This window comes from Mirounga angustirostris, unplaced genomic scaffold (assembly GCF_029215605.1).
Source record: "Mirounga angustirostris isolate CCGP_5_RB_7025 unplaced genomic scaffold, mMirAng1.0.hap1 SCAF_3, whole genome shotgun sequence".
In the NCBI taxonomy this organism is placed as follows: domain Eukaryota; kingdom Metazoa; phylum Chordata; class Mammalia; order Carnivora; family Phocidae; genus Mirounga; species Mirounga angustirostris.
In genome coordinates, this window is record NW_026991711.1 from 78819034 (window position 1) to 78836173 (window position 17140).

General features: G+C 37.5%; 1 protein-coding gene across 9 annotated transcripts in view; it reads right to left on the minus strand.

Annotated features, from left to right (window-relative positions):
- Positions 1–4959: 4959 nt before the first annotated feature.
- IFT88 (intraflagellar transport 88) overlaps positions 4960–17140 on the minus strand; it is a 157334-nt gene continuing 145153 nt past the window's right edge. For 4 of the 9 annotated variants that reach the window (XM_064586312.1, XM_064586309.1, XM_064586311.1 and 1 more), the window contains 2 exons: positions 5617–5785; positions 4960–5435 (listed from right to left, as the gene is read on the minus strand). In XM_064586312.1, the coding sequence (XP_064442382.1) occupies positions 5363–5435; positions 5617–5785 (242 nt within the window). In that variant the 3' untranslated portion in view covers positions 4960–5362. The remainder of the gene's footprint in view (positions 5436–5616; positions 5786–17140) is intronic. The other 5 variants (XM_064586315.1, XM_064586314.1, XM_064586313.1 and 2 more) reach the window with 3 other exon arrangements.

Below are 17140 nucleotides of genomic sequence, written 5' to 3' on the forward strand. Positions count from 1 at the left end.
ACTCTCATTGTGTTCACTGAGCTTCCTGCATCTGTGGGTTGATACCTTTCATCAATTTGGGATAATTTTAGATACTGTCTCTTCAAATGTTACTTTTACTCCATTCTCTTTCCTTCCTGAGATTCCTATTTAACCTTTTTTTTAATTTTAAGATTTTATTTATTTATTTGACAGCGAGAGAGGGAACACAAGCAAGGGGAGTGTGAGAGGGGAAGCAGGCTTCCCGCTGAGCAGGGAGCCCGATGCGGGGCTCGATCCCAGGACCCTGGGATCATGACCTGAGCCGAAGGCAGACACTTTAACGACTGAGCCCCTATATTTATTTAAACTTTTGACCATGTCCCAAATGTCTCTTATCATCTACTTTTTAAAAAAGATTTTATTATTTATTTTAGACAAAGAGAGAGCACAAGCAGGGAGGAGGACCAGAGGGAGAGGGAGAAGCAGACTCCCTGCTGAGCAGGGAGCCCAACACAGGGCTCAATCCGAGGACCCTGAGATCATGACCTGAGCCAAAGGCAGATGCTTAACCAACTGAGCCACCCAGGCGCCCCTCTTATCATCTGCTCTATTCTTTTTTTTTTAATTTTATTTTGTTTAAATTCAATTAACATATAGTATATTATTAGTTTCAGAGGTAGAGTTCAGGGATTCATCAGCTGCATATAACACCCAGTGCTCACTACATCACGTGCCCTCCTTAATGCCCATCACCCAGTTACCCCATCCTTCCACCCACCTCCCTCCAGTAACCCTCAGTTTGTTTCCTATAGTTGAAATTCTCTGGTTTGTCTCCCTCTCTGATTTTGTCTTATTTGTCCCTCCTTTTCCCTATGATCCTCTGTTTTGTTTCTTACACATATAATTGAAATCATATGATAATTGTCTTTCTCTAATTGACTTAGCATAATACCCTGTAGTTCCATCCACAGCATTGCAAATGGTTAAGATCTCATTTTTTTTAATGACTGAGTAATATTCCATTGTGTATATATATACCACATCTTCTTTATCCATTCATCTATTGATGGACATTTTAGCTCTTTCCACAGTTCGTCTATTGTGGACACTGCTGTTATAAACAGTGGGGTGCAGGTGCCCCTTTGGATCACTACATTTGTATCTTTGGGTAAATACCTAGTAGTGCAATTACTGGGTCATAGGGTAGCTCTATTTTTAACTTTAACAGAACTTCCATACTGTTTTCCAGAGTGGCTGTACCAGCTTGCATTCCCACCAACAGTGTAAGAGGGTTCCCCTTTCTCCACATCCTCGCTAACATTTATTGTTTCCTGACTTGTTAATTTTAGCCATTCTGACTGGTGTGAGGTGGTATCTCATTGTGGTTTTGATTTGTATTTCCCTGATGCTGAGTGATGTTGAGCATTTTTTCATGTGTCTGTTGGCCATTTGTATTTCTCCTTTGGAGAAATGTCTGTTCATGTCTTCTGCCCATTTCTTGACGGATTATTTGTTCATTTGCTTTATTCTTTCCCTTCTTACTTCATTTGTGCTTCAATTTTGATATTTTCTAATGATGGCTTCACTAATCCTGACTTTTGCTTTGTCCAGTACATTGTTAAATCCATCCAAATAAGTTAATTCAAATATTGTATCTTTCAGTTCTAGATTATCCATTTGATCCTTGTTCATAGATTCCAATATCCTGTTGAAATTCTCTATCTTTTCATCCATTTTATCCATCTTTCTCTATTTTATTTAATATACTAATCATAGTTATTTTAAAGCCTATCTGTTAGGTCCATTATCTGGATTATCTAAGGGTCTTCTATTTATGTTTTGTTTGTTGGCCATTTTCTTACTCTTTATTTTTTACTGTATGCCTAATGTGTTATATATAAGAACCACAGAAACTACAAATGATACTGTTATCAGAGAAAGTTCTTCTTTCTTCTGCTAGTCAGAAATGATTTGGAACTTATGATGTCAGTCCAATCAGAGACTGAGCTGGGTTGGGGCTGGGTTGTAGTTTTTATAAGTCAGTCCACCCCTGGTTCATGGCTGTCCTTCCAGGCTTTTGATCAAGAGCCTGGCAGAACTATCTCCTCAGCTGTGAAAGACTGCAAGAGAGTCAAGTCAGCCTCTGGAGGTTTTGAATTTAGATCATTGGCCTCCTACTCCACACAGCTCACAAAATAGCAAATGTCCTGAGGGTAGACAAATTGTGTATTTGTAGAAAGCCCTTCCCTATAGCAGGACTTTGTCCCCTAAGGACTCTAAGATTGTGGGAGATTTAACTTTAAATTTCCTTCTTAGGCTTTTAAAACTTTAAAAGCCTATAGGCCAGTTCCCCAGCCTCCAGTACCATCATAAAGCTCAGCAAATGCCCATGGTGGAAAACTGGTCAGAAATTTGAGACTTCTTGAAGTTTTTAATGTGTTGTGCCAACCACAACCACATAACCAAAAGTTCTGCTAGTTTCTCTTTTCCCTAGAAGACCCCCTTTTTCTGGCCAATCCCAATTTTCAGCCCATGCTCAAAACTGACAAATGTCTCTAGCGATGAAGAAAGCCAGATCATCAACTCATCTAGAATGAACTCTTTCCAGTCTGGAATTTTTTTTTTAAAGATTTTATTTATTTATTTGACAGAGAGAGAGGGAACACAAGCAGGGGGAGTGGGAGAGGGAGAAGCAGGCTTCCTGCTGAGCTGGGAGCCAGATGCGGGGCTCGATCCCAGGACCCCGGGATCATGACCTGAGCCAAAGGCAGACGCTTAACAACTGAGCCACCCAGGTGCCCTCCAGTCTGGAATTTTAATATTATTGCTCCCACAGCTGTCCAGTGACTTTAAGCATGATTTTTGCAATGATTTGTTGTTTCCCCCCCCTAGTTAACAGTAGGAGCATTGGCCTAATATGACCTATTGCATCCTCCTTATAACTGGAAGTCCCACTCCCCTCAAATGTGAAACTTCCTACATCACTTACTGCTCCTTTCAGTCTTTTTTTTTTTTTTTCCTGACCTCCTCTTTCATGACCTCCAGGGCTGGTTGCTTAGACTTCTCTATCCTCACTTTCCCTAAGTGGCCTCATTCAATTGCAGTGGTATTGAATACTGTCTCTACACCTTGCATCTCCAGCCCTTACCTCTTCCAATTTCCAAGTTTGTAAATCTAACTGCATTGTTTATATCTCCAGTTGGATGCTGAAGAGACATCTCAAATTTAGGATGGTTAAATCATGGCTGACACCCCCCCTCCCCATCCATGCCTCTCCATTCCTCAGTCACATTTCCTCATCCTTTCCTCTTTCCCATATCCCCATATCCAATCCATTAGTAAATATTTCTGATGTCTGCCTCCAAAATGGATGCTGAATCGACCAATTCTCATGTCTATTGCTAAAAACCTGGTCTCAGGGGCGCCTTGGTGGCTCCATTGGTTAAGAGTCTGCCTTCGGCTCAGGTCATGATCCCACAGTCCCAGGATCAAGCCCCGCATGGGGCTTCCTGCTCAGCGGGGAGTCTGCTTCTCCTTCTGCCCCTCCTCCTGCTCATGCTCTCACCCTCTCAAATAAATAAAAACTAAAAAAATATATAAAAAATAAGGGATGCCTGGGTGGCTCACTCAGTTAATCATCTGGCTTCGGCTCAGGTCATGATCCAAGGGTCTTGGGATCAAGTCCCGAGTTGGGCTCCCTGTTCAGCAGAGAGCCTGCTTCTCCCTCTGCCTGCCATTCCCCCTGCTTGTGCTCTCTCTCTCTGGCAAATAAACAAAATCTTTAAAAAGAAATAAAAATAAAAAACAAACACCTGGTCTCAGTCATCTTCATCTCTTGCCCAGGCTACTAGTAGTTCCAACCCTTTCCTTCACCTCCAACCTGCCCACCTGTCAATTCATCTTCACGGCAACCGGTGTGATTGCCAGTTTCTAAAGTTAAATCAAATCACATCACTCTCCTTCCTTGCACAAAACTTTCTAAGGGCTTCTCTATTGTTAGAATAAGACTCAAACTCTATTTATAGGATCTATGTGATCTGGCCCCTGCCTACATCTTGGACCTTACCTCCTTTCACTTCCCTGCATATCTTGTATACCACCCACCCTGGTGGGCCATACACAAATCATTCCAATTTCAGCGTTCTTCATTTCATCATTCTGGTGTTAATACAAATGCCACCTCCTAGAGAGGTCTTCCCTGACTCTTCCATCTAAATGAGCCCCTCCCTTCACCACCATCACTCCCTATTACATTACTCCATTTAATTAACTGCACTTAGCAACATCTAAAGTCCTTTAAAAAAATACGTATTTATTGTCTGCCTTCCCCACCAGGATTTAAGCTCTTCGAGGGCAGGGTCTTATTCTGTCTTGTTCACTGCCATATCCAGAGAATCTAGCACATAGTAGATATTTAGTGCCCTTGTTGAATGACTCCATTAGATCATAACTATCTTGGGAGCAGAAACGGTGATCTAATTTTGGTTTTCCTCTTCCTGCACCTAACAGTAGTGTGCACATTGTGGAGACAATGTTAAATAAGATGGGTGGATCCACCCTCTCTAGTGAAGTGTTAAAGATAAGCCTCTTCTGATTGCCCCATCATTGCAATTCCTCTGGACATTACTGATCAGGCAAACACATTGCTAAACCAAAATGCGGGCAGTCCTGGCCTCCATCCCATACCCCAAGTCATGAATGGGAAAAGCATTCTTAGAGCTGTCATTGCTCAATGCTATTGGTACATGCCACTGGACTGAAGGTAGAAAGGAAATACAGAGAAGAGCAAAAGGGTTATGGTTTGGTGTTTCTCTTACTATAGTATCCAAAACATAATTGTTTTAATAGTATTAAATCCCTGTGAGGCAAATCTTCTAAAGACTTTAACAGTTTCTAAACTCTAATTAAGCTTAACTACAGATTCATCAATGACACGTCTTAGCACATTTTACAAGCTGTGAACCATGAAATCAATGTAGTATTTTCATTGCTAAACTTTGTTTTAATGAAATCACAGAAAATATCAGCATGCACTACAGTAGTAGGGTAAATTTTCGTGAGCACACCCACAAACTTACACGTATGTGTAGGTACTAGGTGGTGCTACAAAATGTATTTCTTACTGTGGTCAATGTTTTCAAGAGTAAGGAAGTACTAAAGTATTAGTTTCACATATCTTTATTCCATATAAACAAAACAAAACTTGGACCCATCTCATAGAACAGAATACACTTATTTAAGGTTTTGACAGTGTACAAAATTAAAATTTGGGTGTTTAATCCAAAGTCTCACATAAGTATTATCTTGTAAGGCAATTTCTTTCCTTTAATAAGTAAAATTTTAAAGTGTATATTATTCGGGAAGCAAATCATCTCCTAATTCTTCATCAGCAAAATCATCCTCATCGATTCTTTTTTTGGCTGCAGTTTTTGGTCTTTCTATTTGAGGGCCAAGTGGATCCACATAGGAGGCATCTAGGTTTCAAAATAGATTGTTATATTAGAATAATAAAGAAAAACAACAAATGTGAAACCAATTTGTCTCATAAGCTAAACTGAACAACTGAGTGAACAGAAATGTTCTCCCAAGTCATTTAAAATTTTGTCTGTATATAAAAAATTCTTAATGCCCAATTATACATTTTTGCCATCTCACCGAATCTTCTCCAGACCTGTTATGCCTGTGGAAACGGGTGGGGAACACCAGCACTTGCCTATTTCTTTGTTACTGCTACTTTCATAAGGTTCGTTTGTCCCAGGCAAAGCTCTGAGTTTGGCACTTAGTCGTTCACCTTTACTACTGGCACTACAGTTCTGGCCACTATCTGAAAACACAAAGATAAAAATGCATTTGTTTAATAGGTTGAAAAAACATAACACTACATTATGAATCTTAAAGTATACTTATTTGCCAAAAACCAGGTTATTTCATTTGGAAGCCAACTTCTGAGGGATATAATTCTTGTTTCCTGAAACTTAAAAGAAACCTCTTGTTGAGAATCTATAACACAGATAAAACATCACCTAAAAGTAGTCTTTATATGTAGTCTTTCACATGTATGCTTAGTTACAGGTTTCAATTTTATAGATTCGCTGGTGAGAAGTTAGAGACCATGTCGATGAGTATAACCTAGCAAAGAACAAAGAGCAGCTGGAGAAAGAACAAATAGGAAGTCATAAGATCAGCATGAGCCGTATCATCAACCTCATTATCAAGGCTGGTGAGTAGCCCTAAAATCACATCAAATGAGAAACAGCAGAAGAGGTAGGAGAGGACCTAGATCATATAATTACTTTCTTTAAACATTCAGAAAATGTTCATGTAGGAGAGGATTAGATTTGCCCTCTATAGATTTTGGCTCAGTATGAGGAAAAACTTTAAGAGGATTATAGCATCCCAATATGGGCTGGCTGCCTTGGAAACACTGCAATCCATATCATGGAAGATTTTCAGACAGGGTTGAACACTCACATTAATAGGAAACATTAGTAGTACTTCTCAACGTTAAATTTCCATTATATTTTTTTAAAGAAACACTCCTCTAGCCCCACATTTTTTCTTTCCCTTAAAATTCCCACAATGTCATTTTTTCCTATTATGGGAGCTTCACTTTTAATGAAAATTGTCTATCAACATACACCAATCATTTCTTTTCTGAGTATATTTTATATTTTAGTTTATTGATAATGTCTCTGGGAATAAACAAAACAAGATGGTCTTTAAAAATCCTCAAATTTTAGGGCGCCTGGGTGGCTCAGTTGGTTAAGCGACTGCCTTCGGCTCAGGTCATGATCCTGGAGTCCCTGGATCGAGTCCCGCATCGGGCTCCCTGCTCGGCGGGGAGTCTGCTTCTCCCTCTGACCCTCCTCCCTCTCATGCTCTCTGTATCTCATTCTCTCTGTCTCAAATAAATAAATAAAATCTTTAAAAAAAAAAAAAAAATCCTCAAATTTTAATGGTAGCCAACTGAGCAAAAATTCTAAGTTCTAAGTTTTTATAAAAAACATTACCATTTCCTCCCAATAATATCCTTAGTTTTAGGCACTGAATGGTATGTTTTTTATTGTTTTGCTCCTCTCTAATTTTTTGTTACAATTAGGCCCATCTTTTCCGTCTCTAAGTGTAAATGCGTATCTTTCAAAGGGCTTGAGTGAGCTCAGGTCAAAAAGTTTTGACCTAGACCATTGCTCTAGGCAGTATTTCTTTTTTCACTTTTCATATAGATATAGGTTACCTATATGAATAAAACAAAACTCTGACATCTCTCTCAGGCAACCACAGCCCTTCTGAAATCCTAACATACTGAAGGATTCCACTCCTGTGGAAAAAGCAAACTTTAAAAAATAAAAACTGACCTCCTTAGAAAAACTTCAAATGGGGTGCCTGGGTGGCTCAGATGGTTAAACGTCTGCCTTCAGCTCAGGTCATGATCCCAGGGTCCTGGGATCGAGCCCCACATCAGGGCTCCTGGCTCAGCGAGGAGCCTGCTTCTCCCTCTCCCTCTGCCTCTCTCCCTGCTCATGCTTTCTCTCTCTCTCTCTGTATCTCTGTGTCTCAAATGAATAAATAAAATCTTTAAAGAAAAAAAAAAAGAAAAACTTCAAATGTCCAATTGAAAAGCCATGAATATAGTTTTTAAACATTTTCTATTATAAACACCAGTGAGGGTATATTGTGAATATCTTCATTTCATCATTTTCAATCAACTTTCATGGAATAACACTGCCATACATGGGCAGGTGTAAATAAAAACTCTGAGAATAAGCATTTGTAAGTCTGGGTGAGTTTTATGCCTAAATAATGAAACAAGTTATTATATTCATTTCATTATAGCAAAAAAAAAAAAAAAACAATTACTATTTCCTAGAGAAAAGTTAAAATATCAAGTAGCTTCCAAAAACAAGAATCTGGAGATCAATTTATCTGAATTATCAATCAATTAACACTAAAACTTACAAATGACACTTTTATAAGAGAAATATCTTAGAATCATAGAATTTAGAGTAATACAGATTCTTGAAACTTACGTATACCAGAAAATAAAGAATACCCCTATGAAATGGACAATGTATATAGACAATTCCCAAAGTAAACAGTACAACTGGTCAATAAATATATAAAAATATTTAAACTTTGTATATTTAAAGTGAAAAAAATCAAGTCAGAACACGACATACTGAGTGATACCATTTTTAGAAAGCTTAAAAACAAGCAAAATTAAAAAGTTTGCATACATGATAAAATTGTATGTGAAAAGGCGAGAAACTAAAAAGATATAAACCTGCATATAAACATAAAAAAAAAAAATCTCAGTGGTTACCTGTGGGAAAGGCAGGAGATGGAGTGGAAAAAAGCACATAGGTAGGCATAGCAGTAATGTTCTGGTTCTAATGTTTGATGGCTTCATTAATTTTATATGCTTTGTAACTTAAGAGTGCTACATTGATTCTCTTGTAGGTATCAAGTATTACATAATTTAAACCTTCACGTAATTCAAAATGTAAGATTCAACACTGCCTATTAAAATGGCCAAGATTTGGGACGCCTGGGTGGCTCAGTCGGTTGAGTGGCTGCCTTCGGCTCAGGTTGTGATCCTGGAGTCCTGGGATCGAGCTCCATGTTGGGCTCCCTGCTCAGCAGAGAGACTGCTTCTCCCTCTGCTCCTCACCTCGCTCACTCTCTTTCTCGCTCTCTTGCACTCTCAATAAATAAAAAAATCTTAAAAAGTAAAATAAAATAAAATGTCCAAGATTTTAAAAATATCAGGTAAGTGAAATGAACAAACTTTGAGATTAATGTGGTAGTATATATCAACACTTAATTTTGTGGTCACCAAGATAGCAGAATAGAAAGCCCTAGAACGTTTTTCCTCACAAAGATACCAATTTGACAATATACAGTCCAAAAAACCTTTATCAGAACTCCAGAAACCAGTTAGGAAGTTGCAAGTACCCCAGATAAACTCAAATCCAAGAACAATTGCACTGAAACGGGTAAGAAAAGCCACTTGATTTCAACTGTGTCAGCCCCTATCACAAGCCAGCATAACTCACGATTGGGAGAAAAAGCCAATGCAGATTCTCCCTTGGGAAGGAAAAAGAAGAGTGGAACATACATCCAACATTTTGGTTTTTCAGGGAACTGCCTGAGAGACTGGTTTGTTTTGCCTGACTTGGAGTGCTGATGAAGAACCAACACACTCTGGTTGGGGGTTTGCTGCAGTGCCAGAGTACCTTCCCGCACTGCACACAGAAGCTAGCACAGCTTGCTGTGATCAGGGGAAGTATCCAGCGCCTGGCTTCTTCCTGAGCAAGGAATGATTCCAGTGGGATGTACATCCAATAGTCCAGCTTTTGGTGGTGTTGGTGGTGGGGATTCCCAAGGGCCTGGTCTCACCTGACTCACAGCACTAATGGGGAATTGGCACATCTGGGATGCATGGGGGCTGCCAGAGCAAAAGAGGACTCAGTAGCTTACTGCAGTGCTAGAGATCCTGAAGCACCACAGACACCAGAGGAAGCAAGAGATTACAAATCTTGAAACCTCTCTAATTGGGAAATTACATATAGAAGCTGAGAGAAAGTGCATATCATAAAAACTCTGAGAAACTCCCATAGTCTCTAGTGGGGCTGACTTGTGACAGTTTCCCCTGTACAAAGCCAGCCCCCCAAAACCAGAGAAAAGTGGCTTTTTTCAAATGAAGAAATCACAAGAAACATGAAAACATGGCCAAGAGACAAAGAAAACAAATCTTCAGAAATTGACCCTCAGGAAATGGAGACCTATTGATTACCTGACAAAAAATTCAAAATAATTGTCTTAAACAAGCTCAATGTGCTATAAGAGAACATAGACAATAAATAAAATCAGGAAAATGAAGCATGAATGAAAGTAAACTATCAACGGAGATAGAAACTAAAAAAGGGCCAAACAGAAATTCTGAAGCTGAAGAATACAATAACTGGATTGAAAAATTCACCATAAGGGTTCGAAAACAGACGTGATCAGGCAGAATAAAGGATCTGTGAACTCAGAGATAGGTCATTTGAAATTACTATATCAGAAAAACAAAAAGAAAACAGAATGAAGAAAAGTAAAGAAAGCCTAAGAGAATTATGGGATATAATTCAGATTTGGGGACTAAACATATCAATATACATATTACGGGAATCCCAGAAAGAGAAGAGAGAAAAAATGGGGCAGAGAGACTATTGGAAGAAATAATGGATGAAAACTTCCCATATATGAGAAAGGAAATGAATATCCAAATTCAAGAACTCAAGGAACTCCAAATAGGATGGACCTAAAAAGGTGCACACTGAGACACATTATAATCAAACTGAAAATTCAAAGACAAAGAATCTTAAAAATGAGCAAGAGAAAAGCTAACTCATCATAAACAAGGGAGCTAGCATACAATGATGAGCTTTCACATTACAGGCTACAAGAGAGCGGGATGATATCTTCAAAGTGCTGGAAGAAAACTATGCCAACCAAGAATACTGTATTTGGCAAAACTGTCCTTCAAAAAGGATGGAGAAGTAGACTTTCCTGGATAAAACAAAAGCTGGGGGAGTTTATCACCACTAGACCTGCCCTGCATGAATTGCTAAACAGAATCCTTCAAGTTGAAACAAAAGGGACACTAGACTGTAAGAGAAAAATCATATGAAAATATAAAGCTCTCTGTAAAGGTAAATATAGAGATAAACACAGAATCCAGTAATACTGTCGTGGTAGTACATAAATCACTTTTAATTCAAGTATAGAATATAAACGATAAAAGCATAAAAATAACTATAACTATAAAATGATGTTAATGAATACAAATGATAAAAAGATGTAATTTCTAACATTGAGAACATAGTGTTGGGGCAATGGAGTTAAGTTTTTGTACGTGATTTAAGTTGTTATTAGTTTAAAATAGATTGTTTTAACTATAGGATCTTTTATGTAATTCCCATGGTAACCACAAAGAAAATACCTACTGAAGATGCACAGAAGAAAATGAGAAAGGATTCAAAGTATGCTGCTACAAAAAAATAAAAACAAACAAATGAAAAAAACAATGACACACAAAAGAAGGCAGCAAGAGAGGAAGAGGACAAAATTAATAAAGGCATACAAAAAATTAACATAATGGCAATGGTAAATACTTCCCTATCTGTAATTATTTTAAATATGAATGGATTAAACTCCCCAATAGAAAGACCTAGAGTGGCCGACGGGTTAAAAAAAAAAAAATCCGCTATATGCTACCTATAGGAGACTAACTTTAAATATAATGACATACATAGCCTGAACGTGAAATGATGAAAAAAGATATTCCATGTAATTGGTAACAGAAAGACAACAGGAATGCCTGTACTTACTTCAAACAAAATAGACTTTAAATCAAAAACTGTCACAGAGACAAAGAGAGACATTATATAATGATCAAAGGGCCAATTCACCAGGAAGATATAACAATTATATATGCACCTTAACAGCAGACCACCCAATATATGAAGCAAATATTGACAGAACTGAAAGAAGAAAAGATAGTAACACAGTAATAGTAAGATATTTCAATATCTCACTTTCTGTAATAGCTCAACCAGCCAGAAGATCAAAAGGAAACAAGAGGACTTGAACAACATTTTAGATCAATTAGACTGAATAGATATTTACAGAACACATCATCCAACAACAGCAGAATAAATGTTCCAAGTGCACATGGAACAATTAATTCTCCAGGATAAATCACAGGTTAGCCATAAAGCAAGTCTTAACAAATTTAAGAAGACTGAAATCATATCAGTCACACTCTTGAACAGTCAATGAGCCAAAGAAGAAATCATAAGGGAAATTTAAAAGTGTCTTGAAGCAAATGAAAATGAAAACAAAACATACCAGAACTTACTGGATGTGGCAAAAGCAGTGCTAAGAGCAGTGTAGTTATAAATACATAAAAAAGGAGAAATATCTCAAATTAATAACCTAAATAAACACCTCAAGGAATTAAAAAGAGGAGAACAAACTAAACTTGATTTATCAGAACGAAGGAAATTGTAAATATGTGAACAGAGATAAACACAATATAGCAGATAAAAATCATAGAAAAAATAAACAAGACTCGGAGTTCGTTTTTTGAAAAGTTCAAGAAAATTGACAAATCCTTAGCTAGAATGAGAAAAAGAAAAAAGACAAATAAGTGAAGAAATGAAGACAAATCATCAAATCAGAAATGAAAGGAGACATTACAACTGATGCCACAGAAATAAAAAGGATCGTAGGAGACTACTATGAACAATTTTATGTGAAAAAACTGGGTAACATAGAAGAAATAAGTTTCTAGAAACATAAAATGTACTGACTGAATCATGAAGAAATAAAAAATGTGAATAGAGCAATAACTAACAAGAGATTTAATCAGTAATCAAATACCTCCCAACAAAGGAAAACCTTGGACCAGATGGCTTTACTGGAGAATTCTACCAAATATTTATTTTTTTAAAAAAGATTTTATTTGTTTGTTTGTCAGAGAGAGAGAGAGATGGACTGAGTGGGCACAAGCGTGTGTGTGTGTGTGTGGGGGGAGCGGCAGGCAGAAGGAGAAGCAGACTCCCCGCTAAGCTAGAAGTCTGATGTGGGGCTCTATCCCAGGACCCTGGGATCATGATCTGAGCCAAAAGCAGATGCTTAACCGACTGAGCCACCCAGGCGTCCTTCTACCAAATATTTAAAGAAGAAATAACACCAATACTTCTCAAACTTCCAAAAAAACTGAAGAGGAGGGAATACTTCCAAACTCATTCTATGAGGAAAGCATTACACTGATACCAAAATCATACAAAGATACTATAAAAAAAACTATAGATCAATATCCCTGATGACTATTAACGCAAAAATCCTCAACAAAATGCTAGCAAATTTAACTTAACAACATATTAAAAGAATCATACATCACATGGACCAAGTGGAATTTATTCTTGGAATGCAAGGATGGTTCAACATATGAAAACCAGTCAGTATAATACATCACATTAATAGAATGAAGGAGCAAAAACCATATGATCATTTCAATGATGCAGAAAAAGCATTTGGCAAAACTCAACATTCTTTCAAGATGAAACATTAACCAAATTAGAATTAGAAAGAAATGATCTCAACATAATAAAGGCCATATATGAAAAGCCCACAATGAACATAATACTAAATGGTGAAAGACTGAAAGCTTTCCCTTCAAGATCAGGAACAAGGCAAGGATGGTCACGCTCACCACTTTTATTCTACCTAGTACTGGAATTTCTAGCCAGGGCAGTTATCAAGAAAAAGGAATAAAAGGCATTCAAATACAAAGGGCAGAAGCTAAATTATGTCTGTTCATAAATGACATGATCTTATTACACATAGAAAACCCCAGACTCCACCCAAAAACTGTTACATCATCTTCAGAAAAATGGCAGAATCAAAATTAACACAAAAATCAACTGTATTTCTATACACTAACAATGAACAATCTGAAAAAGAAATTAAAAATTAAGAAAGCAATTCCATTTATGACATCATCAAAAATAATAAGATATTTAGGAATATATGTAACCAAGGAGGTGAAAGAGATATACACTGAAAACTACAAGACACTGCTGAAAGACATTAGCGAAGACACAGATGGTAGAAAGACAACCTGTGCTCATAGGCTGGAAAGCTTAATATTATTAAAATATCCCTACTACCCAAAGAAATCTATAGATTCAATGCAATCCTTATAAAAATTCCAATGACATGTTTTCAGAATTAGAAAAAACATTCTAAAATTTATATGGAATTTCAAAGGACTCTGAATAGCCTAGACAATGTTGAGAAAGAAAAATAAAGCTGGAGGCCTCATATTTTTTTTTATGTTATTTACTTATTTATTTATTTTTATTTTATTATGTTATGTTAGTCACCATACAATACATCATTGGTTTTTGATGTGGTGATCCACGATCCATTGTTTTTGTATAACACCCAGTGCTCCATGCAGTACGTGCCCTCCTTAATACCCATCACTGGGCTAACCAATCCCCCCTCCCCTCTAAAACCCTGTTTGTTTCTCAGAGTCCATAGTCTCTCATGGTTCATCTCTCCAATTCCCCACCCCCCCATTTTTCCCTTCCTTCTCCTAATGTCCTCCATGTTATTCCTTATGTTCCACAAATAAGTGAAACCACATGATAATTGACTTTCTCTGCTTGACTTATTTCACTTAGCATAATCTCCTCCAGTTAAAAGTTGGGTAGTCATCCTTTCTGATGGCTGAGTAATATTCCATTGTATATATGGACATCTTCTTTATCCATTCATCTGCTGAAGGGCATCTCGGCTCTTTCCACAGTATGGCTACTGCGGACATTGCTGCTATGAACACTGGGGTGCATATGGCCCTTCTTTTCACTACATGTGTCTTTGGGGTAAATACCAGGAGTGCAATTGCTGGGTATTGGGTAGCTCTATTTTTAAATTTTTGAGGAACCTCCACACTGTTTTCCAAAGTGGCTGTGCCAACTTGCATTCCCACCAACAGTGTAAGAGGGTTCCCCTTTCTCCACAACCTCTCCAACATTTGTTGTTTCTTTCCCTGTCCATTTTTGCCATTCTAACTGGTGTAAGGTGGTATCTCAGTGTGGTTTTGATTTGGATTTCCCTGATGGCTAATGATGATGAACATTTTTTCATGTGTCTGTTAGCCATTTGTGTATCTTCTTCAGAGAAGTGTCTTTTCATATCTTCTGCCCACTTTTTGACTTGATTATTTGTTTTTTGGGTGTTGAGTTTGAGAAGTTCTTTATAGAAATTGGATACCGGGCACCTGGGTGGCTCAGGTGGTTAAGCGTCTGCCTTCGGCTCAGGTCATGATCCCAGGGTCCTGGGATCAAGTCCTGCATCAGGCTCTCTGCTCCTTGGGAGCCTGCTTCTCCCTCTGCCTCTCTCTCTCTGTGTCTCTCATGAATAAATAAATAAAATCTTTAAAAAAAAAAAAAAGAAATTGGATATCAACCCTTTATCTGTAGTGTCATTTGCAAATATCTTCTCCCATTCTGTCGGTTGAGGCCTCACATTTTCTTATTTCAAAACCACAAAGCTACAGTGATCAAAACAGTATGGCACTGGTATAAAGACAGACATCAGACCAATGGGGCAGAATAAACAGCCACAAAATAAAGCCTAATGTATATGGTCAATTGATCTTCAACAAGAGTGCCAAAGCTACACAATGGAGAAAGGATCTTGAACAGTGCTGGTAAAAGTGGATATCCACATACATGATAATGAGTTGGACCCTTATTTCACCCAATATAAAAACATTAATTCAAAATGAATTAAAGATCCAAATGTGAGACCTGAAACTATGAAACTCCTAGAAGAAAACATAGGGGAAAACCTTCATGGTATTGGATTTGGCATGATTTCTTGGGTATGACACTAAAAGCAGAGGCAACAAAAAGAAGAAAAGACAAATGGGATTACATTAAACTTTAAAAACTATGCAGCAAAGCAACAATCAACAGGGTGAAAGACAACCCGAGTAATGAGAAAAAATATTTGCAAACCATATATTTGATAAGAAGTTAATATCCACACTCTATTAAAAAATCCTACAACTCAGGGCGCCTGGGTGGCTCAGTTGGTTAGGCGACTGCCTTTGGCTCAGGTCATGATCCTGGAGTCCCTGGATCAAGTCCCGCATCGGGCTCCCTGCTCAGCAGGGAGTCTGCTTCTCCATCTGACCCTCCTCCCTCTCATGCTCTCTGTCTCTCATTCTCTCTCTCTCAAATAAATAAAATCTTTGAAGAAAAAATAAATAAATAAAAAATAAATAAAAAAATAAAAAAATCCTACAACTCAACAACAAAAACACAAACAATCCAATTAAAAAATTGGGCAAAGGATTTGCATAGACATTTCTCTAAAGAAGATATTCAAATGGCCAACAAGTATAGGAAAAGATGCTCAACATCACTAATCATCAGGGAAATGAAAATCAAAACCACAATGAAATATCACCTCACACCCATTAGGTGGCCAATACAAATAACAGAAAATAACAAGTGTTGGCAAGTACGTGGAGAAAGTGGAACCCCTCTGTACACTGTTGGTGGAAATGTAAATGGTGCAGTGCTATGTAAAATAGTATGAAGGTTTCTCAAAATATTAAAAATAGAATTGTCATATGATCCAGCAATTCTGCTTCTGGGTACATATTCAAAAGGATCTTGAAGAGATATCTGCACACCTCCTGTTCATAGCAGCAATACTTAAAATAGCCAAGAGATGGAAGCAATCTAAATGTCCATTAATAGATGAATGGATAAAGAAAATGAGATATATACATACAATAGAATATTATTTTTATTCACCCTTAAAAAGGAAGAAAATCCTGTCATATGCTACATCATGGATGAACCTTGAGGACATTACACTAAGTAAAATATAAGCCAGTCACAAAAAACCCAAATACTGCATGATTTCACTGACACGAGATACGTAAAGTAGCCATATTCATAGAGACAGAAAGTAGAAGGTGGTTGCCAGGGGATAGGGGAGGAGGATTGTTGTTTAATGGTACAGTTTTAGTTTTGCAAGAAACAGAGTAGAATGGTGGTTGCCAGTGGTGGGGAAAGGGGAGGGGGAAAAGGGCAGTAGTTGTTCACTGGGTATAGAGTTTCAGGTTTGCAAGATGAACACCAACATGCACATAGTTAATACCGTACACTTAAAAATGTTAATTAAGATGGTAAGTTTTTTGGTTTTGACCATGGTTTTTTTTAAAAAAGGCAAAATTTTGCACATCTTTACATTTGGCATAACCATATTTGGTGACGAAGGAAAATGCACATAATATGATGGTAAATAAAGGAAACATGGTAAAACATTTTGCAGCAGTATGATCTGGGTAATTTTAGATTTTTCCTTTATTTTTGTCTGGAAGTCTACATTTTCTGTAGTAGACAGTATTCATTTTTGGTAGTATTCTAGGAAACTTCATTATCTCTTTGAAGTTAAGAGAGTTCATTGGAGAGAGCAATGTGATGCTTTACAGCCCTAGCAAAGGAATAGATTCAATCCTCATTTCTCACACAAAAACCTCTTCTATTAACTGTGAAGCACAAGGGAGAATATCACCCCCGCCCCTGCCCCAGTTATATGGAGT